This window comes from Cimex lectularius, unplaced genomic scaffold, assembly GCF_000648675.2.
Source record: "Cimex lectularius strain Harlan isolate CLEC.00 unplaced genomic scaffold, Clec_2.1 scaffold65, whole genome shotgun sequence".
In the NCBI taxonomy this organism is placed as follows: Eukaryota; Metazoa; Arthropoda; class Insecta; order Hemiptera; family Cimicidae; genus Cimex; species Cimex lectularius.
Genome location: NW_019392646.1, coordinates 726755 through 752611, shown reverse-complemented (window position 1 = coordinate 752611; position 25857 = coordinate 726755). Strand labels below are relative to the sequence as shown.

The window sequence follows — 25857 nt, the reverse complement described above, 5'->3', positions numbered from 1 at the left end:
TCATATAGCTATATTTGATTTTCTGCTAAATTCTTATTCTCCTAGTTCAGTCCATAGAATTATATACTACCAAAAATCGAAAATACGAAACATTCAATATTAGTCAATAGGTAGTAATTGGTCAAGCGGACCACGAAATTAGTGCATTCAATATTAGGTTTATCATTGTAATTGAATTTTCTTATAAAACGACAACAAAATAAACCACCGTATTAACGACTAAAAAATTCCACATTTCATTACTCTAGGGATTTTAAATTGTGCTGAGACCGATGAAAAGGTGTCGGTTGAATTCCTGGGGCCATAGGTTAAACAGTGGATAACTTAAACCAGTTGAAACTTTTGACTCACTTGGTCTATGTCCGCCGCTATGACTTGCAGCACGCTAAAGCCGTTGGGCAAATTTTCAACTATGCTTATGTTGTACATTTCCACTTCGAATTGTGGCTGGTTGTCGTTCAAATCGAGCACCTCCACTTCAACTCGGGCTACTCCCGTTTTCAAAGGGTTATCGAGCTGAGTCGCTTGAATCTGAAAAAAATTAATTATGTCAAAAGACTAACAAAAAAGTTCAATTACATTGTTTAAAAAAGTTCACTGTCCAAAGAGTTTGTACCAACTATTAAACTTAAATGTCCAAGCCTTATATGTAAAATTTTATGACAAATGAAATGGCCTCGGAGTGCTTTAGTGAAGTATACTTCATTTTAATACATTAAATTCGCTAATTTCGTGGTCCGCTTGACCAATTAATATCATACAATTAATTAAGGTTTTTAGTTGAGATAAAAAAGTCAATGGCCCGAGCGGGATTCGAACCCACGATCTTCGGCTAGATACGCCGCTGCTCTACCACTTGAGCTATCGCGACCTCGATCCACTCGGACACCAACTTCCCATCTAAACCCCACCTTTTGAGTTTTCCCTCCTTTTTGCCAATTTCAGCTCGCTCGTGCCATTGACTTTTTTATCTCAACTAAAAACCTTAATTAATTGTAATATATTAATTGGTCAAGCGGACCACGAAATTAGTGAATTTAATGAAGTTAAATTTATACTTGGTAGTTTCCGGTCATTCTGGTCAGACGATCGCCATCTTCAAAGAATTAGGTCTAATATAAGCCATTTTCAGTTTTTATATAAAATGGTTTGACGGTTTTTTACAATGTTTTTATATTAGACCAAAACGCGTCTGACGAAATAAATGCCTATTGTGTAAAAGACAATTTATTTTCTACCCTTCATCTTATTATGGAGTTCCACAATATCAGGATGGAGATCATCAAAAAATTCAAAAGATATGTAATAGAATGAAAGTTGGACAATCTGTAAAAATATAAATATGACATTCTTTCATTTTAAATCATGCTATTGCGTGTAAATGTGTTGATAACCTTAAAAATTATTGACACGGCGCACAACCTGAATCCGCTCTAGAGCATGTTTATCAGAGCAGCAATTTGTCTTCCAAAAAACCGAAATATCTCAAAGGCATACGAAAACTGACACTGACCTGAAGTGTGAACAGCATTCCGGGCAATGTGTCCAAGTCAATTTCTTTCTCCAGGAAAAGAGTGCCGTTCTGTGGATCCAAGTAGAAGAGATGCTTGTCATTGCCTGTGATTATGTCGTACCTGACAGTCGCGTTGATCGCCAAATCCTGGTCATAGGCCTTTATTCTCGGGGCGAAAAGCAGAGGCACATGGATTTTCTTCCCCTTTAAAAACAAAAAAGTAAAATACATGATTTAAAAAAATTTCAGTTACGAAAAGCAATCAGACATTGAAAATTTACAAGTCTTCTTTTCAAGACATTATCAAATCGTTAAGCAAGTTTCACAGGGTTATAAGACGTTTTATGTGTTAACTGTTTCATAATCCTTATAGCACAGTAAATAAAACGGAGAGGGGTCTGATTTTGCTTATTGACTGGAATTATTGGTGAACGGACGACAACCTGTTTTTATATGGACTTTCAAAAAACGAGAGTGCCCATAGCAGGTAGCCTTTCAAAAATGTTTTACGTCTTCAGGAAATACATTTTCAATGCGGAAAAATTTTATGTAATATATTTGAAGCCTAGAACTAGATGCTTTTTTACTTTAGGCAAAACCTATCTTTCTATTACTCCTACTTTTTGAGAGATTTCTACATCTAAATACGGTATATATAATCCTGCCGAAACATTTTAAGCGGGTTTTCCAATTGTTAAAACAAAATCGTCAGTTTGGTTTTCATTATCGACACTCAAGGTGTCATTCGATTGTAGACGTCATAGTCTCTCTTAAATTTTTCAATGCCGGTGTCCCCCAATGAAGTGCCTCAGTCCTGGTCTTTATAATGTAGACAGTTTAGATGCAATTATCTTTATGCATAATGGCGACCTTGGTTGCTGATTTTAAGCAAGTTTTCACTACAGCCTCACAACAGTAACCCTATTATGTGAGAATTTATTTACTAAACTAATACGTGTCACATAAAGTATAACGTGTATAATGTACAAATATAATAAACAGTTATTTCAATTAAAAATGAAATATAAAAATAGGCCTAAATGTTGAAAATATTAGTATGTTAAAACTAAAATTATCTTAGTAATGAAAATGATGTGAATAAATACAGTTACTATTAATCAAGATAAGAAAATTAATAAAATGAAATGAATAGTACATTTGCAACGTTATTAAATTATATAATGATTTAATTTTAAATAAAACAAAGCTGCAAAATGAAAAAAGTATTTTTGATTAATTAAAATACTTCAAAGGGGATTTTGGTTAGAAATTGTTTAAATGGAGCAAATATTTCTGGTGAAGTTAATATATGTCTTGATAGTGGTCATTCATGATTTGATGAAGTTATATTTAGTACTAAGTCGCTTCGGCAAGGTTCGAGCAGTGGACAGTGATATATTAAATGATCCCATGTTTGGTTAGTTTCATATTTTCAATAATATGAAATCTGTTCAAGTAATATATAGTTCTTTTATGTCCTGTTAGTATCTGAGTTAGCTTGTAGTCCTTCTTTCTGTAATGCATTGGTGAAAAGTATTTTCTTTGCCTCTCTTCCTTTAGTGCTAGTATACCACTCCTCTTCCCATTTCTTCCCAGTAATCTCTTTCATTTTTTTCTTCAAGTAATATCTTGGAGCATCCATACAGTTCAAAACTGTCATTTGTAACTCCCTCTTTTGTCATTCCGTCTGCCATTTCGTTACCGACGGTCCCTACGTGCCCCTTGGTCCACTCAATTCTTACTATCCAGGTGATGTCGAATTCTGATGACTGATTTGTACAGTTAAAGACCATAGTTGATGATTTGTGGGGCTTTATTTGTAAATTTTCCCGCATAATGAACTTACGACTGTCTGAATTTGCGGAAAGGTTGCGTTATCGTTTGCAATTTTCAGATGCGTACCTTTCTTTACAATATAAGACCTACCTTTGTACCAAATTTCACGTTTCTACCAACACGAGAAGTGCCTTATAATTTGGATGATGAGAGTATCCCCCCCCCAAAACAAACCGTATTAACTTTTAGATAATTGCAATTTTCAGATTTTTACCTTTTTTACAATATATGACCTACCTTTGTACTAAATTTCATGTTTCTAACTATACGCTAAGTGCCTTATAATTTTGATGGTGACACTTCCTCCCCTTAAGAGGCACTAATGTTGAGAATATTGCAATTTTCTGATTTTTTCCTTCACTTGCTACATTTTACCAAATTTCACGTTTCTAGCTATGTGGGAAGTACCTTTAATTTTGATGATCAGTGAGTCAGTCAGTAACAAAAATGCAAATTGTGAAATTCTCCCCTTTCGAAAAGGCTTAGATGTAAAAGAGTTCGAATGTTTACAAAGTCCTAAACAACCTAAGCTTAATAAAGTAGTTTTAAATTTCAAAAGCCCATCTTAATAGGAAGCAGGGATATGAGGGTGAAAAAACCGGGTGTATTGGTTCGTAGAAAGATACACACGGCAACTTGCTGCAACTTGGCCAATGCACTGCCGTGCGCTCAGATATAGAGATCTATAGTACAAATGCAAATGTCTGAACAATTAAAATACCTGAGGATGATGATTTAGATTGTATTTTGTAAATGTTTGGTTTTGTGTGACATGACGGACTATTTTGCGGTTCTGCCTTTTCTCGCATCGCGGCACTAATCCGACAATCAGCGTAAAAATGAAATGCTGCAAAAGAAATAGCCGCAAGAGTAATTCTTTATTATTATGGCAAATCAACCGTAATTTTGTTAATAACGATAATAGAAGACTTATTTGCGTATGTATGTTTTCTAAAACACAAAGGAGTTCCTGCAATTGAAATTTCTTTCCTTCATATTAGCCGAGAAAACTATAAAATACAAATTGTTCATCGATCCTCACTGACGCAATCTTAATGGGTGATTGATAATAAGATTCCATAACTGTTTAACGAGATCACTCCCGGTTATTACCGCTTGTTATACGTTTGACTTTCAGATCCAGTTATTGGAAAGTGCAGAGGCGAAAACGTCCTCGGGGCGAGGGACCCCGAGAGTGAAAACGATACGTGTTTCAAAGCGAATGACGGATGTGTTTTGACTCCGGAGCCGGTTCAAAATTACGATCGTATACAGATGTTCAACTTCGATACGGTCGGTAATTGCACGACACGTCGGGAAATGAGCGGTTCCCCACTTGGAAATGATGGGAATCGGCCCGGACAACCGTCTACTTTGAAAAACGGGAATCCGTTGTAAAAAAAAAACATCCTACCGCACTGGTATTATCAGATAGAGAAGTCGACTGGTTAATAAAATTTAAAATACTATTATTTTGACAGTTTCCTTTGGGACATTAACCTTTACTCAAATCCTTGGCTATAACTCAACATAGAAAATGAGTTAGAAAAATGTTTAATATGCCCATGCTTCACATTGCATGCTGCAAAACGGACTCAATGATTATTTTTTCGTCAGAAGCTGTAAAAGATTTAATGCAGGACTGATAGAGGTAGCTGAATATGGAGAACTTGTAAGGATTCTTGAAGTTGGGAGTCGGCCTTCCCGCAATGAGGGGTACAAGTATTAACTGATAGGAGGAGGCGAAGAGGGAAGCTTTTTGCATTTACACAACATTTGAAAAATGGCAAAATGGAGGGAAAATTCGAGAGGTAGGTTGAGATGGAAGTTGGGGTCCGAGTGGATCGAGGTCACGATAGCTCAAGTGGTAGAGTAGCGGCGTATGTAGCCGAAGGTCGTGGGTTCCAATCCGGCTCGTGACACTGGCTTTTTTAGTTCAACCAATACCTTACATAAAGATTACATAATTAGATATTTTATTTTTGTGAGGTCGTTGCCGATCGGTCTGCCTATCCTCGCTGTATCCGTCTGTCATAAGCGTTTCAGCGTTTCGCCATTTTCGGCGTGTCTGTGTGATTTCTGTGAAGTGTCTTTTTTAAGGTCGTGAGGGTGGTGGTGGTGTTGTGTGTGTGTGTGTGTGTGTGTGTGTGTGTGTGTGTGTGTGTGTGTGTGTGTGTGTGTGTGTGTGTGTGTGTGTCTACGTTATCTTTATTTCTCCACCAAAGGCATTTGAACCTCCCTGACCACACGGAAAAAATCTGACATGCTAAATGTAAAAAATTGTGATTTAAACTAGGATTCGAGCAATAATTTCTTTCACTAATTTTCATTTCACTTCTTTTAACCTTATCCTAAAATTGAAATACATTGATTTTCAAAACAGCGGAGGTCATTTGAGAAAAATTAAATCAAGTTACTATCTTTGTATCCAGCCGTGAGAAACCTAGGTATGTCTTTTTAAATTATCCATACATAATTTTCTTTTCGGAACAGAGAAATAGAACTAGGTAATCTCAGAGTATCAAGACCTGTTTTATCTCAAGAAACGGATTCTTGTTATTTCAGAGGACCTGTGGCTTCGAAGGTAAACTCAAAACCAGAATCGTCATATTTGTTGTTGTTAATTGTATTTGGTTAATTACATAACAGAGAATTTTTCCTTCCTTCAAAAATAAAGAAAAATGGATTAAATGGAAAATGTTTTGTACATCCCAAAGGCTTTTATAGGACTTTTCATTATAACAGATTAATGGATTAGAAAACGATCTATTAAATATGGCTATTCATCATTCGTTTGCTTAGCCGAGTGTTATTAAAATTACGAGAAAAAAATCCCATTCGCGTTAAATTTCCTTCGATGTCCGTTTTTCCATTTACGGAACAAGAAGTAGTTTCGTCGATCCGTTTTGCAATTACGGCCAAAGGGATACCTCGATTTTCAAGTTGTTCAACACTCGTTATCCTGATAATCGCTTACCGTCATCGGGTATGTCTCGGTGATCTGCGTTTTGTAGACATCTTTTGTGAATGTTGGATTGAGGTCGTCACTGTCGTTAACGCTTATGGAAACCGTCGTCGTAGCACTCCTTGGCGGTGAACCCCTATCCTGTAAACATTTGAAACATGAAAAGGGACATTACTATACAAGAGTATGTTGGATTTTGTGTAGTGAAAACATCAAAATCAATGTTTTTGACAACCTTGACTTATCTGAAGTTAATAAAAACCTTGATTGAGCATTTAGGACGCAACAGATTTTCAAAAATTTTAAATGTTAAATAGCAAAAGCTTAGTTTATTGTAAGTAGATGTTTATATTTGTTATCTGTGTAAATTATTAGAAATACATAGTATCAAATCCTAATGAAGGGGATTTATTCCTCAAAAACCTGACGAAGAAAGGGTGTTTTTCTTTCTTTCAAATTAGCCTTCCCTGAGAGTTTTTATACGATTATAATAAAGCTGATATGACACACAAAAATTGATGAACCACAAGTTTGCTATAGATTAGTCCTAATAATTGGACCATGAACGCAAAATATTATAAAAGTTGGTCTTTTACGATCTTTTTAGGTTTGTAATACACGCAGTTTTTGTTTGCCAGACACGCTTCGGCTTTTCGCTATCATCAATAGTGGGTTAGTTTAATGTTTTGTTTAGTTAGGACGGACCTAGGTACAAAGGTAGCAAACCAAAACTTGAATGAATATTTTGGTCATGATTGTCAAAATTTTCTGACAGTTTCCTTTTCTTTACTGGTAATGGATGTTACAATTGTAAGATTATTTTTTCAAATAAGCGTTATAAATTATTCAGAAATCGTGAGATGCGGTTTGGTGTGATGTAGGTTTCAGAAAAACATTTTCTATATCGTACTAACGTTTCGATCTTTATTGAGCCCTGAAGATGATCTCAATGAAGATCGAAACGTTGGCACGAAAAGAAAATGTTTTTCTGAAACCTACATCACACCAGACCGCATCTCACGATTTCTGAATAATTATCGATTAACGGTCACTAATCACTACACAAATCGTTATAAAGTAAAAATCAGTATGCACCCGAGGGTTTGAATCTCGTGACACTAACTTTTTCATTTCAACCAAACCTTACATAAAAAGATTAATAATTGTAAAAATCAGTGTTGAACTGAAAAACAGGCCGTACAGTTTTCTTTTATTTTCACGAATACACAATATATGTTTTTTCCCTCCTGTTGTCGTATTTTATTTACTATTGGCGGTGCTTTTCTAAACGAACATGGTGGTCGTGGCGCACACATCGCATCGAGTTGTTCAGTTAGCTCGCGGGAAGTGAAAACTCGCCCGGTATGTTTCAGAAGAGGTTCTATGAGAACTATGAAATCAATTTGATATGGTGTAGAGAATAAAAATAAATTCTTCAAAAATTGTAGAAATTCCAGTACAAATGGGCGCGTATAGGGATAGTCACAAAAAACCAAAACAAAGCTAAAATATTTATGTTCCTACCTGCACTGTGTCTTTTTGAGGATTAAGTCGTCCAATCCAAATTTTGAGAACGTACTAGCAATTTATTGTAGTTAATTTGGAAATCGAAGATAAATCTCGGTCATAGAATTAGAATTCCTTATTCGTCTTCATTCGAGTTTTGAATATGAACGAACAGGGTTAATGTTAAAATAAACAACTATTAAAAACGTACACTCGTCAATCAGTCTTTTGTTTTATTTTTAATTATTGTCTATGCAATTCGGTCTGTTGCACAGGCCTCATGAGGACATTTAGGTGCTTGCAAATATGCCACACTGGTGGTGACGCGAATTTTAATCAGCTCCGTGTCAGTCGGCATTCATCGTTCAATTCTTGCTCTGAGTAACGATCCACAAGAGAAGTGCTTTTTTTATCAATTAGCATTTGTCTTAATTTTTTATATTCCATGTGGCCCACCGAATTGAAAATGATCAAAGACCATCACATCAATTCAATCCTTTTTAAAAAGATAGTTCCTACTCACAGTAAGTTGTTTTCCAACGAACCGGATTTCGAGCCCTTTAGCTCATCATCAGGTTGTAGGAGTTCTTCAACCTGATGATGAGCTAACGGGCTCGAAATCCGGTTCGTTGGAAAACAACTTACTGTGAGTAGGAACTATCTTTTTAAAACGGATTGAACACCATATTCACATTCATCTTTTCTATCACATCAATTCATTCCTGTAAGTCGATGGTTCATGCGACTAAAACAAGAGAGACAAAAACGAGGCACTGCTGCTCGTGAGTTAAATGAAGAGTAAAGTTTTCCACACTGAAGTGAACCACACCTAAGTACACTCAAGGGGTCAATTTCGACTGGAGCTTATAAAAGCTCAGTTACCGACCTGCCACTGAGGAAAGGCCCGAGCCTGATGGACAATGAATGTTAGCACACAAAATGATCGAAAACCACCAAACTTCAGGTTCAGCATCACCCAAACTTCAAGAGCAACTTTCACAAAACGATTACCGATTAATAACGAATTGCCAGTATAAAAATACTCTCTTCCTAGTTAATATTATAAGAAAGAATAAGAAAATTGAATAGTTAAAAAAATTGCTTATGTGAAAATTGAGCAATCACAATGCAAGAAATAAAATCAAATAAAAAATAGAAATGTGTACGAGCTTCTTAATAGACAATAAAACTTGAAGAGACAGACAAAAGACCATACAAATAGCCAGGAAAATACAACTGTGTGAATTGGAAAAAAAAATTGATGTGCTAAGAGATCTCAAAGAGTAATAATATATGTGTGAATTGGAATAATTATAATTAATGTATATTAATGACATGAATTACACAATTCATAAACGCTTCAACGAAATGAGATTAGAATAACTTATTAAACAGGGATAATTCCTGAGAATAACACTTGTATATAAATGATGCAATATTATAAATAAATGTATTATTATAATATGATTCATCAAGCATTTACATTTTCATAAAGAAACATATTTTTCTATTTGATTTTCATTTTATTATTAGTGTGATTGTTATAAACGTATTCAGTATACGTTATCCTAGAGATGTGAAAAAAATTCATTCAGATTCTACCACTCTAACGAAGTAATAAAATCGAAAGAATTTTATCTCATACTTCCTTAATGAACAGTGACACAACTAGCGGCCTACTTCGGTCTTTGTCGTTTAAAAAAAAAGATAAGGAGTAATCAGCTAGCTGATGGGTGAGGGTCAGCATACAACACTCCGGGTACAGTTACAGTCGTTCGGTTCGGGCCTGAATCATTAGAAATGCTCTCACAAAGCATCAGATTGAAACAGGGCTAGAATAACTACTGTACTGCTATTATTCTAAGCAAATAGTTCGCTGATCTTTTTTTGCTCAATCTTATTTCTGATCTTTTATTACACTGAATTTTATTAAAACTATTTTTGTTAATAGCTAGTAATTTTTTGACTATTTTCCCACTTATTCGTGCATCCTAAAACAGCCCGCTACCTTTTATAAGTATATTATTAGTACTCCAGGTCACAATTCATTATTAATCGTGTAAGTGGATTGATTTTGTACGATACAACATTTCTGTTTACATAAAATGTTTTCCCTTTTATTAAATATCCTTTGAATTTTTGTCATTACATCAATATTTGGTTTAGATGTTACTAAACGATTCTTAATGATTAACGAATGAGAAAGATAAATAGATAGATAGATAAGAGAGAGAGAGAGAGAGAGAGAGAGAGAGAGAGAGAGAGAGAGTGTGTGTGTGTGTGTGTGTGTGTGAGAGAGAGAGAGAGAGTGGAGAGAGAGAGAGAGAGAGAGAGAGAGAGAGAGAGATTGTGGAAACAACAGGCATATAAAAAAGTGTAAAGGCAGTAAGTATGATGGAAAGAGATTGAGTCAGAGCGTTAGATGTGGATAGTGCATACAGGAAGAGAGAGAGCAAGAGAAAAATGGTATTAGTAACATATGGTTAATGGTTCATTCAGTAATCATCAATTGTTCGATATATATTTCACAGAAAAAATCCAACTAATGGCAACTTTGTAGGTCAAGGATGACAAAGGTTGCTCTTTTTTAAAAATTTTAATCGCATCAGCTTTAATTAAGGAAAGTACGGGAGAATGGAAAATTATTTATCAATAATATTTATTATTGATATAATATTTATTGAATATTATCTCCAAGATACTTGTAAATTGTAAAATTGAATAATGTTGATAATTTCGTGAATTGTTATCATTAAGTGATAGGATCTTTTGGTTGTTGATTGATCCAACAAATTTCGCAAAAAAATAATGCTACGCTGATTTTTTTCGAAGGAGGCAGGTGGCATTTTGTCAAGGGCTTTTGAATTTTCCAGTCTATAATGTGTCCAACGGACTTACAGCTTTTTGTGGGAAACAATAATTTGACATTACCGACGCTGTCACGATGAGTTTGTACTGCTTGTCGCCGTCGTCGTAGTCCAAGGACCTCTTAAGGACTAAGGCCGGTCGTTGCCCTTGCATTTCGAGGGAGAACTTGGAGCCGACGTTCCCTCCGGAGAGGCTGTAGACCAGCTCGGAATTGGGCGTATTCGGCTTGTCCATGTCCACAGCGTGGATCCCCCTGAATACCGTCAGACCTGAAAAATCCAGCCGTTAATCCTGCTAACCAGAGCGAGAAAGGTGAGCATGTAGGACGGATTTTTCATTCAGGTGCGGTTTATCGTCCGGGACCGCAATCGCTTAACATTAAAATATAATACCGCGTTTACGATGTTATCAAGAAACCTGAATAATGAACACGTTTTGAATTAGTTTATCCGTTTTGTGACAAACCTGTCGGAGTCAACTCGTCAACGTTGACGTGGTACGGCGCATCGACGAATACAGGCCCATGATCGTTGACGTCCTCAACATACACCGTCGCTGACAAATATGAATTGATCTGGAAAAAAAATACATATAAAAAACAATTATTTCAAATGTTTTGGACATATTTTATAATTAATGTATGTACTTTAAATCTAAGGTATTGGTTGAAATAAAAAAGCTGGTGTCACGAGAGGGATTCGAACCCACGACCTTCGGCTGAAAGGTTGTAATCCAACTATGTAACATTAAACAGAAATTTCAACTAAAAATCGGAGAAGACAATTGTGCGCCATCAAATAACATTAAGTGACAAATATGGTGAATATTAGACATTAAGTTTACATTTTTGTATTATTATTGAAATGATCGTTCTGCCACAGTCTATCAAAGTGACAATTTTATTATACAATTTTAGTATGGTATAGGCAGAAGAATATAGTATTTGTTTAAAACAAAGTTAGTAGCAATACCTTGTTTAACATATAGTATGTTACTGCATTACAGACCATGATTTGCAGTTGTAAGCCATTAAAGAAGAACTGCCATTACAGAAAATAACTTTGCTTTAAAAAAATAAGAAAAACCCCGACATTCTTGTGTGCGGCAAGTGACGTTGATGATTTTCTCGTCAGACATTATGGATGATGCTATTTTGTTTTGTTAATAATTTATACTTGAGGGTATCTACTGGTACAACTAAGATCTATTGTAAAGATATTTTTATAAATTTCACCTTTTTGTCATAAGAGATGATTGTGGTAGTTAGACCTTACAATTATAAAATAACTTCTACATGTTTGTTATTCAAATCCGCGTTTCTATCCGACTCTCCCCTTAACATGGTCGGAGGTGCTTTTCCATTCCTGTATGCTAATGCCCATGGCGAACACGTCAAATAACACCGACTAACAAGTGATGTACGTTTTTCGCAGTAGTTCAAACCAGGTGGTCATTTTCGTACTTGATACAACGATACGGCATTTGTGAACAGAATTAAGCACAATAATTCACCGGTAAAAAGAGGAAAATTGTTCAACAGATGTAAACCAACCTTTCAATGGCCTCTCGCAAAAAAAATTACTTTTGAAATAAAATAGTTTTTACTTTTTTCATACTATTGCTTGATATTTGCTGGTAGCATTTGTACTATTTATTTGTTCAAAATACACAAATAATTAATTCTTCCTTAATGATAAAAGTGCTATAGGGACGAATATAATTGTGTCCCTTGTTTATTTGTTATAGTAAACACACGCACAACGAATGATATAGATTTGTTACTACCAATTAGCCATAACTCTATTCCATAATAGCGCAATATATATATATATATATATATATATATATATAGAGAGAGAGAGAGAGAGAGAGTCATAAGAGATAGATAGAAGGAGAGTGAGAGAGAGAGAGAGAGAGAGAGTCATAAGAGATAGATAGAAGGAGAGTGAGAGAGAGAAAGTTAGAAAAGCAGGCAGAAAGAGATTACGAGATTATGTATAATATATGAAATATTCATGTTTTCATGTTTAGGTGTTCTAAACGACTTCGTGAATGATTAACGAATGATATAAATAGACAGATAGTAAGATTGGGGGAAATAGAGAAGTACAAAGCGTTTTGATTTTGATTTTCGTCACTCAGTTAAGTTTCATTGACTACCACTTACGTGAACAATGGGAGATGATCAAAGAGAGAGAAAGAGCGAGTGAGGGAGGTAGAGAGAGAAAGAGTTTTTTTAAAATTTAGTTGCATTAATTTCTAACAAACCAATAAAATTGTAAATATTTACCGTATCTTCGCCGTCCTGGTAGTCGCAGACGAGCCTGAATTTCAACACATTCTGCGGTACAGGGTTGTCCACTAAATTTTCAAGCGACTGTGCCAGCCTAAGAGATATATGCGTCCTGTTGACCGCTTTGAATTTGAAAAAGTGAGCATCTTCTTTCTGTAAAATATTATTTATTAGTTGCATCAAAACTCGCGAGCATAAACTGACTCATTTCGTGAACCAGTGCCGGTCAAAAATATAAGTTAGAATCTAATCTATAAACTGGAAATCGTACTCTATCCATAAAAATTTCCTAAGCTGTCTTAAAATTAAATATTTGGTTTCATACTTAGTTGTTAGAAAAAGATGTTTAATTATCTCTGCAGGTATTATAAGTTTGTTGATGTTTATTGTGATTATTTATCTAATCTATTATGACTAATGACTGCATTGAAAGCATTATTTATATTTACTTTCTACAATACAATTTTATTTATTAACTATCGTACTCTAGGAAACTTGTCAAATCTTTTATAGCTAATCATCCAGTCATGTTTTATTTTCAGGAGGACACATGATAAACCAGCCAACTCTGGCACGGATTAAGGATGGCGGATTAAGTGGCGAGAAGGTATCGAACACTAGTCGTTTTAAGCCGACGTAGCAGGTTGTCGGGATGAAAAAGTGTTGTGAGACCTTAAAAAATAGGGTGAGGATGGTTCAAAAGCATGGTACAGAATTCGTTGACAAAAGGAAGGTCGTGGAGGAGAATGAGGTTAGTGATGTAAGAACCTTCGACAATTTGACTAAGGACTGCTGATTGGAATGATTAAATGAGCAGGATATTGTATAGCTTAGCGTAACCTTTTCTTGTATAGAGTCTGTCAAAACAGATTTCAACCTAAACTTAAACTGCTGTCTAAGTACATATACACCTAAGCATCTGACTCGAGTGGATGTCGACAGCTTTGTACCAACTGTCCACTGCTATCAAAATCAGCAGAAAGGGTATACTTTTATTTATTGATATTTATTTCTCATTAATAAACGAGTACTAGTATAGACGAATTAATTTACATAATAAAAACAACAGTTTTTTTTTATATTAGGAATGGATTGGCCCAACGGAACAGTTTTGGAGTTGCTCGAATGTTCGAAAACAGAACCAATACTTTGCAAATCTTCTCTTACGAATGATATTTTTTTAATAAATAAAAATGTAATTATTTTTTAAAAATTAGTTTGTAGCCACTGCAGAAAACAGTAATGGCAGCTGCAGCAATCATAGTTTCACTGTTGTACATCACGATTGGTTGTTCACTGTTTCCGCCACAACTACGAGGTTATACAAACCCTGCATGTGTGTACACATAGGCACGCTATTTGGCGAATGCCAAGACGAGCATCACGGTCGGCGGCAATCGGCATTCGTCCAATAACCGCATATCTGGAGCCACCTTTAAGCTCGTGGTTTTCTTGGCTGTTGGAGGTTGCTTAAAATCGATGCGGGTTGTAAGACAAAATTGTCGATCATCCTCAGAGGCTGTTATGATGGTATCAGGATATATATATATATATATATATATATATATATATATATATACATATATAGATGTCAATAGAATAAATGGTATAAAGGATGGGATGCTCCTTTGTGGGACACAGATCTTATGACTGTGTTTTTCTTGTCCGCGAGAATTAACAAAATAATTTTGAATTTATTTTTATTCCTTATAGCAATTGGAAAGGCTAGTAAAAATGTATAATTGAATAGGGGTTATATAATCGGAAAGACGGAAGTGTATATAATTTTTTTTTTTTAATCTATAGGAAATGGATTTACGTTTTCTGTATTTGATAGTACTCTCTTTTTCAAAACTTTCCTTACTTTGATGGGAATCAGAATGAGATGAATCGGTTTCAGGCGAAATACTAAAATCGGGATATTCATTTTTGGTGTGATTTTGGCTGGTGAGAGTCGAAAGTAGTGGCAATGTTCTAACGGGTTTAGACGGGGGTGTAATTTGGGTGGGAAGTTGAAGGTTGGACTAGGTGTTGTAGTTCGGTGTATTTTTTTAAAGCCGTGTCTATTTGTTCTGGTTTCAATTTCAAGTATTGTAAACTTAATTTGAAATTTGTCGTGTCTAAATTTTCTATTATTTTTTGTTCCCTTCGTGGGGGGCTAGGAAAAAAATTCGAAATTTCGGATTCGGGTATAGTCGTAATATAATAATATATCCCAAATTCTGTACATATATATTTACTTGATCTACTGCTTGTATAGAAAGATTTCTTCGAGGGTGAACTTCAACAAGAAGGACTTCATCGCCAACTTCCAGGGATTCCGGCACTCTCACGAACCTCAGATACTCTCCTTGGGGGTAGAATTGGCATCCTGAAAACACAAGAGGTCTAATTATTAGCAGCTACTTTTGTTTCAAAAGTCGCGTAACACGGAATAGTTTTTCATAATGTCTCTACGACCCTTCCGCTACCACGCGTTACAATGCCGTAGTGAAAGGCGGTGACGCAACAAAGAAAACAAGCTCTGAATGATTTATTTAGCGAAAGAAATTTTTCAAAAAGTTTTTTGACTAGTTTATAATTACAATGGCGAATTATGTATGTTGTATACTTAATATACTCTTAGGTTTTTGTCTTACACATATTAAGATTTTAATTGTTGGAAAGCTATACGCTTGGAATTTAAAAAAAAAATCGCAAGGATAGTTTCAAGGAAATCCCGTAAGAGAGGATAAACGTGGTCCTACTGACCCCTCAGAGGTCATCTGAACTTGACCGTTGGGGGAAAGTACATCAATGGAGAAATTTTTGAATTTCACGACTCTTAAGCAAACCGGATTCTTCGCAATCAGGGATTAGCATGTCAATTATGATGGTGGATCATGTATCGGTCAGAGGTTGAAACTGTTTTTGACGAGTAACCAACAATCACGAGTTCGTGTTAGGGGATAAAGAGGAGAAAAATTAATGGATAGATGGCCCCCATTAACACCATCGGGATTGACGAAATATTAAAATTCCTGCTTTCTGACCTTAATTGGCATAATTTTACCAAAACATCATGGATTAGGTATGGTATCACAAATGACCTGAAAGTTAGACCTACGAAATGAAAGTTTTAGGACGCACGATTTTTTAACGTTTTGTTTTGTTAGGCAGAGAACTTTGGATTGAAATATCTTAGAAAATCACAAGAAATCCATTCATGAACAATATAAAAAATTACTTTAATACATAGACCTAGTTTATTTAGTTCTGCATAGCTGAAACGCTTCAGTGAAGGTGGGTTCAGCAAATGGAAAAATATAAAAAAGAAATCCTTCCCAAGTTTTTGGTTGCGGAAAACCGTATTGTGTAAATTATTTTTTCCGTAGGGCCCTTTGACGAGAAATCTCGGACATCAGTATAATAATTTTTGACATAATATCACCAAAACAAGTTGGTTAAAATCTGTGATTCCACGTGCGAAAAGCGATAAAAGAAATTAAGAAAATATATTTATTTATTTTTTTGTAAAAGGAAGAATATGTAAATTAATAATATATCTAACTAAAATAAAGCTCACATTTCTGCATGGTGGAAAAAGTAGAAGTGGTTAGAAAAGTATAAATAAATATACAAATAAATAAATAAATAAAACGCAGTAAAATACATTTTACTTCTTACCTCATTTTTGAATTGGCCCCGAAAATCACACAGATTGGGTCAGGAGGACCAAACAAAGAACTCTAATACATTTATTACATGTAGCAGTACAATATGAACCAAGTAATTATTTTTCTATTTTTAAAAGACCTCACAGTAATCTCAATTGTTAATCGCTCGGATGATCCGGATATTTCGTGGAGTATTGAAACCATGTCGTGCAACGTCGCGTCGGTTTAAGACAATCCATGTAATTTCTCTTCTCACATTAAAAAATCTTTATTCTACAATTTAAACGCCTTAATTTTGGTTTTTATATTTCTAACAAATTTAGTCTTTTCTAATTTTTTCATAGTATAAAATTTTAACTCTTTAGTTTCTTCCTCACGTGAAACGGTGTAGCGTTAATTTGTAGAAGGGTGCGGCGACATCCTTTAACGATGTGAAATAAAATGATAATATTCAAATGAGCCTAGGGTCAAGACCTACGTCTCACAGTCAAGGAGAATATATTCTCCGGATATGTATCCAACCATTAGATTTTCCGGAATTGCTTACATTCTATAGTCTTATGAACCAGTAGTTAGTTACTTATACATTTTAAATGGACACCATTACCAAACGAACTTCTTAAAGAAGACAATGAAATTAAATTAAGCATAGCAATCTTGTCGTAAACATGGCTATAAAAATGTGAAAATTAAGACAGGATTTTTGTTTATGGTCGAAAGCAATATTTTAATTAAAATAGTTTGAAATGATTGATTTATCCAGCTGTTTCACACTCTACTCATCCTTCTCTCTCTCGTTTTCTCTCCCTCCCTCCCACACTCTGTCTCTCTCTGTCTCTCTCTCTGTCTCTCTCTCTGTCTCTCTCTCTCTCTCTCTCTCTCTCTCTCTCTCTCTCTCTCTCTCTCTCTCTCTCTCTCACTTTTTTTTCTCTCTCCCTTTATCTCTCTCTCTCTCTCTCTCTCTCTCTCTCTCTCTCTCTCTCTCTCTGTCACTCTCTCACTCACTCGCCCTCTTTCTCTCTCTCACTCTCTCTCTCTCACTCTCACTTTTTTTTCTCTCTCCCTTTATCTCTCTCTCTCTCCCTCTCCCTCTTCCTCTCCCGCTCCCTCCTCCCCCTCTTCCTCCTCTCCTCTCACATCTCACTTCTCTCTCCTTCCCTCCTTCCTTAACTTTTTGGCCATCCTTTTGACAAAATAAAACGTCTCATTCTTGTTTTTAATTCGTCATTTTGTTAGTGAGGTATGTATTTCAATATTGTTGAATGATTAATTAACATCTCGTCCAAAATTGATGATAGCACAACGTAGCGGTTTGATGTTCCATGTTCCCAAAAACAGGTTTGGGGGACTTATATGGATTCGCGAAATCAAATTTGTCGACCAGCCTGCAAACGATCAAGCCAACTTCTTTTTCATTTACAAAAGCAGACAGTGCACCGTCTTTACTGTCAAATTTTCCAGAGCCTAAAAGGTGGTTCAGGGAAAAATGTTGTCCGGTAGAATTTCCTTTAGAGAACTATTGAAAAAATATTGCGAGGAGTTTGGGACTTCATTAACAGGGTAAATGTCTATATGATTTTTATTTGATATGTTTTTGTACTTGACACACGACAATTAATTTATGTATGAACTGATTAAAATATTGCCATTATAATTAGAATTAGCATGTATGCACTGAGGAAAACACACGCATGCGCGCGCGCACTCACACATTCACGTACACACACACACTCATAAACAGAACATCCTTATTTTGGAAAGAATTGTTTATTATATTTCAGATGAAATGATTATTCTTGCATAATTTATAAGTAAATTGTTGTCAATTCATACGCATTAAAATAATAATTATGCCAATTACGATGATATTTTTGTCTTCCGTGACCAAAGCGATTACTAAAAATTAACTGTAACTGTGTTCAATTGGTTGAATCAGAGCATCCCTTGACCGCTAAAAGCTTGGATTTACATCCTCCGTGAAGTATGAACTAGCCTGGCTCCAATGGCTACCGTTAACGAGGACCCGTATTACCGGCCGTTTATCATGTTGAGTTTTTTTTTCGTTATAACGGTTAATTAGATCAAAAGCCGCGGTGTTTTCTTGAATCGATGACTTTTCGTGAGAGGGTTAATTGAAATGGAGGAAGACCATGCCTCATTTACCGAATTGATGTTGACAAGAGTTCCGGCCCCTTGTTGCTAAGAAAGTTGAAAAGTTGTGAAATTGAATCTTCGGCCGCCGACGGCAGTTTAACCATACCAAGTTAATTATTGCCCCGAATGGCTAAATTACACGTGGGAAAGAAATGAAAGCAGAAAATGCCCTATTACTTTTAGCATTTACATAATTAAACCCGCCCATACGACAAAATGCCCTATTCTATAAATATTATTTATGCCCGTTCAAAAATTAAAGGCTAATTTTACAACGAGTCCCTTCAACAATTAATTTTAACCCAAACAAAGTTTTATAGGTGTTTTCATATATTATCGTCCCGACCGGGTTGAATGCATAGGTTTAACATTCATACTCTAAATTAACACACCTGGGAGGAGTTTTCTGAATTGCTCTGAAATTAGTCATTGTAGTAATTTAATTCGATCTTATACTCTCTTGAGATAAAACATCAAGGAATTTCAAATGTTTCTTTAGGAACATTGTACGATACAATGACACGTAGACAATTTACAGTAGCTCCAATAGAATTTCAATAAAATATACGTTTAACGTTCATTAACTTAGCATGTCGGACGATAAAACACTAAAATGAACTATGTGTTTATATTTCTATCGGAAAATCTAATTTTAATTTCTCTTACTTAAATCTTTAACGCGGTAATGTGCACCACGAAACTACTAACAACTAGAAAACAACTACCAAGAAAAATGACAACCATTAGAGATACTGGCCAATAAATTGTACATCTTTTTTCTCAAAAATATTAGGCCATCTCTTACTACCAAAAAACAAAAATAGAATTTAGGCAATATCACCCTTGCCCCCAATAGCTACACACGATACTATAACTGAACACATAAGAGGAACAACCTAAAAAGGACAATGAGGATCTTTAACGTCCGCACCTAGCCTATTCGGCCTTATCGAACGTTTTGATTCTCAAGCTGAGAGCTGACACCTCCGCATACGACAGAAGGGTGTTACTGCCGCAGCGTTGGTGTACAGGCAGCTCAGCCCCGAGGGGCCAAGATAACCTCGCTCTCCACTTGCCCATTCCGAGAGTTCGGGTCCGTATTAAGCATCGAAGTCATGCCGCGCGCAAACCTCGGTAGAGGAGGCCACTCTACCTCCCAGAGTTGTGGGGCTTCCCTAGCGTAGAAACTACCGGATCCGCTCCGGCCGCGGTTTTGTTTGAAGTGGAATTGCTAAGGAGACCACCTACGGCAAAGCCTCCAATCGAGCTCAGCCTACACCTACGTGCAAAGCATACTCGAGTAGGAGCAACTGATTCACTACCCGTTCCCATCCGCCACTACACACCATTTGAGGGACTTTTCAGCATAATCATAGCGTCCTCAACGCTGCCGTCCGATCCGCCGTATCCCGTGAGGCCGGTTGTATAACGGTGGTCGTATAAGTTGTATAAGTTTCGTATGAAGGTTGGAATTGGAACGATACAGAGATAAGAGGAACAGAAAGTAAACCTGGAATTTCACTCGATAAAGGAAAAGCTCACGACAGAATGTGGATCCCAATATACCCAAGGTCAAGGGACCATATGCCAGATAACTTCTATAGAATCATCACCAACTACCTCTCAGGCCGAACGTTTGCAGTAAAGGACAGGATCTTAATCTCCGGCTCTTATTCTATTCACTCTCACAACGAAGCGTGCCTATTTATAGTCCTTGTCTACTACGCGACTTCCCCACACATAAAAAAAAGAAAAATTACTTGTAACAGGATTGCTGTGTAAAAATTTAGCGTAGTTTCATGAACCCAACCATGTCAACGCTTACTGAACAACCCGCGAATGTCTGTTACCTAGGATTACATTTGCATACAAAGCTAGCAAGGGCCGTACAGAACACATTGCATCTAACTCCTTCTAGAGGGGAGGTAACTCCTAACACTTGGAACTAAAAGACTGCTGTATCATTCACCCCATTTGAACCTCAAAATACCATATTACCATCATAATCAAAGAGGTCTATGAGAAGCTTCATATAGCAATGATAAACCACCGCAATGAGCAACGCATATTAGTAAACGCCCAAATACTGGATCTAAAGAATAAGCATTCAGTTGCTAATTAGTGTAAATTACCTTCCTGTTAAAACTTGTACAGAATGCGCCACGAACAGACGTCAAAAATTTAGAACATAATTCTACTTGTTAAATAGGATTTAAGTCCCGGTTGTCTATTGTCTGATTGTCAATTTATATTCGAAATATTTCACTTTTGGAGTGAAAATGAATCTTATAGTATTTTCAATGCTCTGTCTATTTAATTAATTTTAAAATTAAAATTACTTTCATAGAGGAAAAAGGTTATGAGTGGTTAAAGTAACACGAAAAGTGAAATAACTCAAATACAATTGAAAATCAGACTTTAGACAGTACGGACGTTTTTGATGTACAGAGTAGCCACCTGATATTTCACCGGATGTATTGACGTCGGTTCGTGGGGACGACCTGTATGGTGTGAGCCCTATATAATTCTAATGGAGCTACTGGGTTGGTACAGTTGGTACCAATACCATATTAATTAAAGTCATAGTTACTTACTAAATATGGGCATTGAAAGCTCAACTCTGTATATTTTTAGAAATAATAATATTATCTAGTTTATAATTTTAAAAATCCTACAGGGTTATTTGTTTAATTAAAATGGTTTCTAAAAATTTTTTAATATTTAATCCAAAAATTTTACAGCCAGAATTCTGCATGTTATTGTTACAGAACCTTTGAAAATCTAGTAATATCATTGGTTGATGTTCGGATGTTGTATAATATTTTATACCTTTAACAAAATAATTGCTTAACTTGGCTGAATGTTCCAGAGAATTTTCGTTCAGCTCATTGAAATTTCAAGGAAATTTTATCATTATCAAACCAGTGACTAACGACCTAAGGTTAGACCAACAAAATCCGAAAACACGAAGATCAAGATAATTAATGATCGTCCTGCAAGTGTTTTGCACGCAGAGCATCCAACATCACGAAAGCGAGAGAAAAAAACCGGTCCGCCCTATATTTATTTTTAGTTGAAAATCTCCCTGCTTTCATCCTAATGGTCGCTTTTGGTAGAAGAACATTTATAAAACCTGTGTGGAAAGGTTCACTAGAAAATGTCTAGTCGCGGGTACACACATTTTCAAAACCACGATTCGCAAAGTGACAGAACGCGTTGGGGAAACTTGGTTCCACTTTCGTGGAGAGGACCGCTCGAGCTGAAAATCTGGTTTGTTAACATCACGGTTTACCGATTTGTTCGTTAAATAATTTCTTGATGATTATTAGATTTTTAATAAGATGTACTAACAGAAGAAAAGAACTCGTTTGAACTTTCGGTGTGAGATCCTAACCACTAACCGATGTATGAGTATCGAGGATGCCACGAACTACGAAATCTAACACCACTACATATTTTCATCAAGGGAAACATGATCAGCGTCTATGCACAGATTTCTTCGTCGACCAATAAACTACACCAACAATAAATGTATACTCCTATGTGACCTTTATGTGCTAAACAACTATATCTTGCTGAGAAGTACTTTAAAGCAAGGCATAACTTCATAACAGAATACAAAATTATGGAAGCAGAATGGGCTGCCAATCAATGCATCTATTTGATACTCCGACGGCTAAAACTAATACAAGGCACAAGAGCAATTAAGCTTTAAGTCAGAATAAAAAGTAGATTGGACATACTGAGTCCAACTCCAAAACTTGAGAATCACGTTAACCAAGAAAACCTACAGTAGAGATGTTACTAAATTTACTACTTCTACATATTTTCATCCAGGGAGAAACAAGAAGAGCTGCACATATGCTCTGGAAGGACAGGCTCCTATAAATTATATCTGTAGCAACCCTTAAGATACCGAGCAAGTAAGTAGGAACTTTGTTTTTAAAAACTTACATGATCCTGGGTATAACTGTGCAAAGATATCCCAGCTAAAACCGAACAAGGTCTAGGAGACGGCATTATGGGAACAATTAAGCTTAATGCGGATACTAAAAAGCTAAGCATTAACGGTAAAATGTCATCGTCTTGAAGTAAGACTACAGACTGTAAGAGACAGCATATGTGTATTGAGAAGAAAGAATCACTGACTTAAGGGTATTGAGGATGACAGGATTATATACCAATCAGACAAAATCGCTTTACTAAAATGACTAATAGCTATAAAAAAAAAGGATTGTTGAAAGGGAGAAATTAAAGATCTATACTTTATAAAACAATGCTTTCAGGAAGGAGGAAGGAAGGAAAAAGATCGACATTTTAAAACGCTGCAATAATGGGGTTGACCTTTGGCAACATGGCTACCAGTCATCGCAGACTATTTGGTACACGGACGGCTAAAACCCCAAATAAGGCCTTGGAGCCAGCATTAATGATAAAAAGTAACGATTTAAATGCCAATATCTCTTGGAATCCATTGGGAAATTAAGCTTGCTACGGAGATTATAAAGCAAAATATAAACGGACAAAACATCTACCTGAGGTAAGATCACGGACACTGAGAAACTGCATGACCAGAACGCTTCATTAAACCGTCTGACAACTATAAAATAAAATATTACAGAATGGATCAAATAAAAGTTCGTATCTGGAGGATCTCGCACCAGGAGTGAAGCAAACCTGCTTCTTCCTCAAGAAAGTTCCTACTATCATATCAGCAAGTAACTAAGCCGATAAAACTTAGCATTATCGAAGGTCTGTTAAAGGACGTTGTTGACTCAATAAGCATATAGCATTGTTGGGACTGGCAGAAAATAGCCCATGTACGTCCTTCCTAGATGGGAAAACCGCAGTACATCCTATTACTTTGAAAGTTTAATAAGGAAATGGTTTCTACTCAAATTCAGCAAATATTATAATTTATAACCATAGCTGCCGCGTTTAAATTTATAGAGAAAACGCCTAGAGCTAGATTTTATTTAGCTATTCAAGAACATCGGTCTCAGTTGGGCGTAGTGACACAAATTTAGACCCAATAATATGCAAAAATTCAATCTAATAATATGTGATATATGCTTTTAACCAAAAAAAAATAAAAAAAATCGAATATAATTTTAAAGATTTCATTTCAAAGCTATAAACCTGAATAAAAACGTTGTTCCAACTTACTCTTCTCTTTCTCAAAAAAATAAATAAACTATATAAATAATGGCTCCTCCTTGAAAATCTAAAGCTGATTTCGATTTCATTGGCGAGAAAGTCCGTCGTTCGACCGGTCAATAAGCGTATCGTCCGACGGAGAAAGTAATTTTGATCAAACAGTAAAATAGCCATGATTCTTCAACTAGCCTTCATTGATCCAGATTAACGTTTTCCCCGGTTCGTGAATCAAACTCGAAAATCGGATACCTTTCGAAGCGATTACAGGATATCGTATCTTTCCTGCTTTCGAGTTTTGGCCATCTGGTCTGGTTTGCCATTAAATATCAATTATTTCTCAAAAAATCAATAATAATAATAGAAGTGCATTTATTTATTGCCACATAAAATGATAAAAACTAAATAAAATTTGGATGAAGATTTTATATTAAATATTTTATGGATGGCTTAATTTTTTCTAATTTTAGGCCTTTTTTGAAGGTGGTTAAAGAAATTTTCCAATATATGCATTGTATATATATTTTACATATTTTACATTATTCTTTTTGTAAATTACTTAATGTACATTTTAAATTATTTTCTTATGTTATTATTTTTAGTTTTTATTTTCTTAAGAAAGCTTTTGACTAATACTCAGCTCCTCCTCAGTCTTTTGTTTTAACATTATGTAAACCTGGCTTAACGTTACTGGAATAACTACGAATATAATAATAAGTGGTTCTGGATAAATACATATTTATAATTACATATTGAAAATGATTATTAAAAATTAGCAAACTGCATCAGACAAAAGAAGTATGTATTTTGTATGGTTTGCTTAAGTTAAGCATACATTGGATAAATCGTCGATCCATGGGGAAACATACGGGGTCTGTTACATTTTAACGATTTTATCTGCAGTGCGTTTTGCACAATCTCTGAAATACGCTCTGAAGAAAAGACACACGTTCTCCCTTTACAATTTAATCTCTTTATTTACGATTTATATGTGTCATTTCGTTACGAGGTTTTATCCACCAAAACATATGTAGGAATTGACGTTGTAACCAAGTAAAATTTATTTCAAAACTTATTAACTGAAAAGGTTGCTTTAACTATTATAGAAACAACATAATTAAACCAAGAAGTTAAAAAGTTAAAGTAATCTATTATATAATAAATGTTCAATATCAAGTGCCATGGCAACGATGATACAAAGAAAATCAGTTCTCCCCTTCTTGTGTATGAAAACATTAAATACAGTAGATACATTGTTTTTATGAGCTATAATAAAAAACATTCAAAGAGTACAAGAGGAAAACTTACCTTCTGCCTTGGTGAAAACGAATGTCGCCAGTAAAACCGTCCAAGCGATGAGCCCTTTCATTATCGCTATCTGGCCAGACTCATTATTAAACCTGGAATAGAAAATATGATTGTAGTGGAATACAAGGAAAATATCGCAACCATGAAAAATATACAAAACCCACCTCCCGGCGGATCTTTTTAGCCGACAATGGTCCTAACTACTAGCCGATACCCGGATCGAATTGCTAATCCACCTGGGGCCTTGCCCTCAGGAACGGGTTCGGGAAAAAATTATAGGAAGCCACGTACAAGGGGAAATACGGGAATGTAAATTTGGACGTGTTTTTCTTTTATCCCCTTTTTCAGTTTTGTTTTCCGGTATTTCCTCAGACGCCTTGTGTCAATTGGCTCATCGCGGATCCGCTTTCTAGTCAGTCAATCGCGGTCCAGATCTACCCCTCAAAACGCAATCAAGTCTGATTACTCAGCAATCCTTTATTCCTCATTCGAAAAAAAATTAAGATTTAACCGGTACCCTCTAAAGATTGGACCGATAAATTTTTACTACCTAACGGCAAACCGCGTCATCACGTCCTTGTAGATAAAAGAAACGTTTTATTTC

At 35.6% G+C, this 25857-nt stretch overlaps 1 protein-coding gene and 1 long non-coding RNA gene across 4 annotated transcripts in view; one reads left to right on the top strand and one right to left on the bottom strand.

Moving 5' to 3' along the window:
• The window catches only part of LOC106660873 (cadherin-89D), an 84629-nt gene that overhangs the window by 14285 nt on the left and 44487 nt on the right, over window positions 1–25857 (bottom strand). For both annotated transcript variants that reach the window (XM_024230449.1, XM_014383888.2), the window contains 8 exons: window positions 25254–25345; window positions 15222–15352; window positions 12979–13134; window positions 11154–11262; window positions 10752–10957; window positions 6327–6455; window positions 1514–1717; window positions 352–531 (listed from right to left, as the gene is read on the bottom strand). In XM_024230449.1, coding sequence (XP_024086217.1) covers window positions 352–531; window positions 1514–1717; window positions 6327–6455; window positions 10752–10957; window positions 11154–11262; window positions 12979–13134; window positions 15222–15352; window positions 25254–25314 — 1176 coding nt within the window. In that variant the 5' untranslated portion in view covers window positions 25315–25345. The remainder of the gene's footprint in view (window positions 1–351; window positions 532–1513; window positions 1718–6326; window positions 6456–10751; window positions 10958–11153; window positions 11263–12978; window positions 13135–15221; window positions 15353–25253; window positions 25346–25857) is intronic.
• Window positions 1–25857, top strand: part of LOC106660874 — a 52098-nt gene that overhangs the window by 16355 nt on the left and 9886 nt on the right. Inside the window, exon 2 of one of the 2 annotated variants that reach the window (XR_001339604.2) lies at window positions 13524–13666. This is a non-coding gene — a long non-coding RNA (uncharacterized LOC106660874). Of the gene's footprint in view, window positions 1–13523; window positions 13733–25857 lie in introns of both variants that reach the window. The other variant, XR_001339603.2, reaches the window with a different exon arrangement.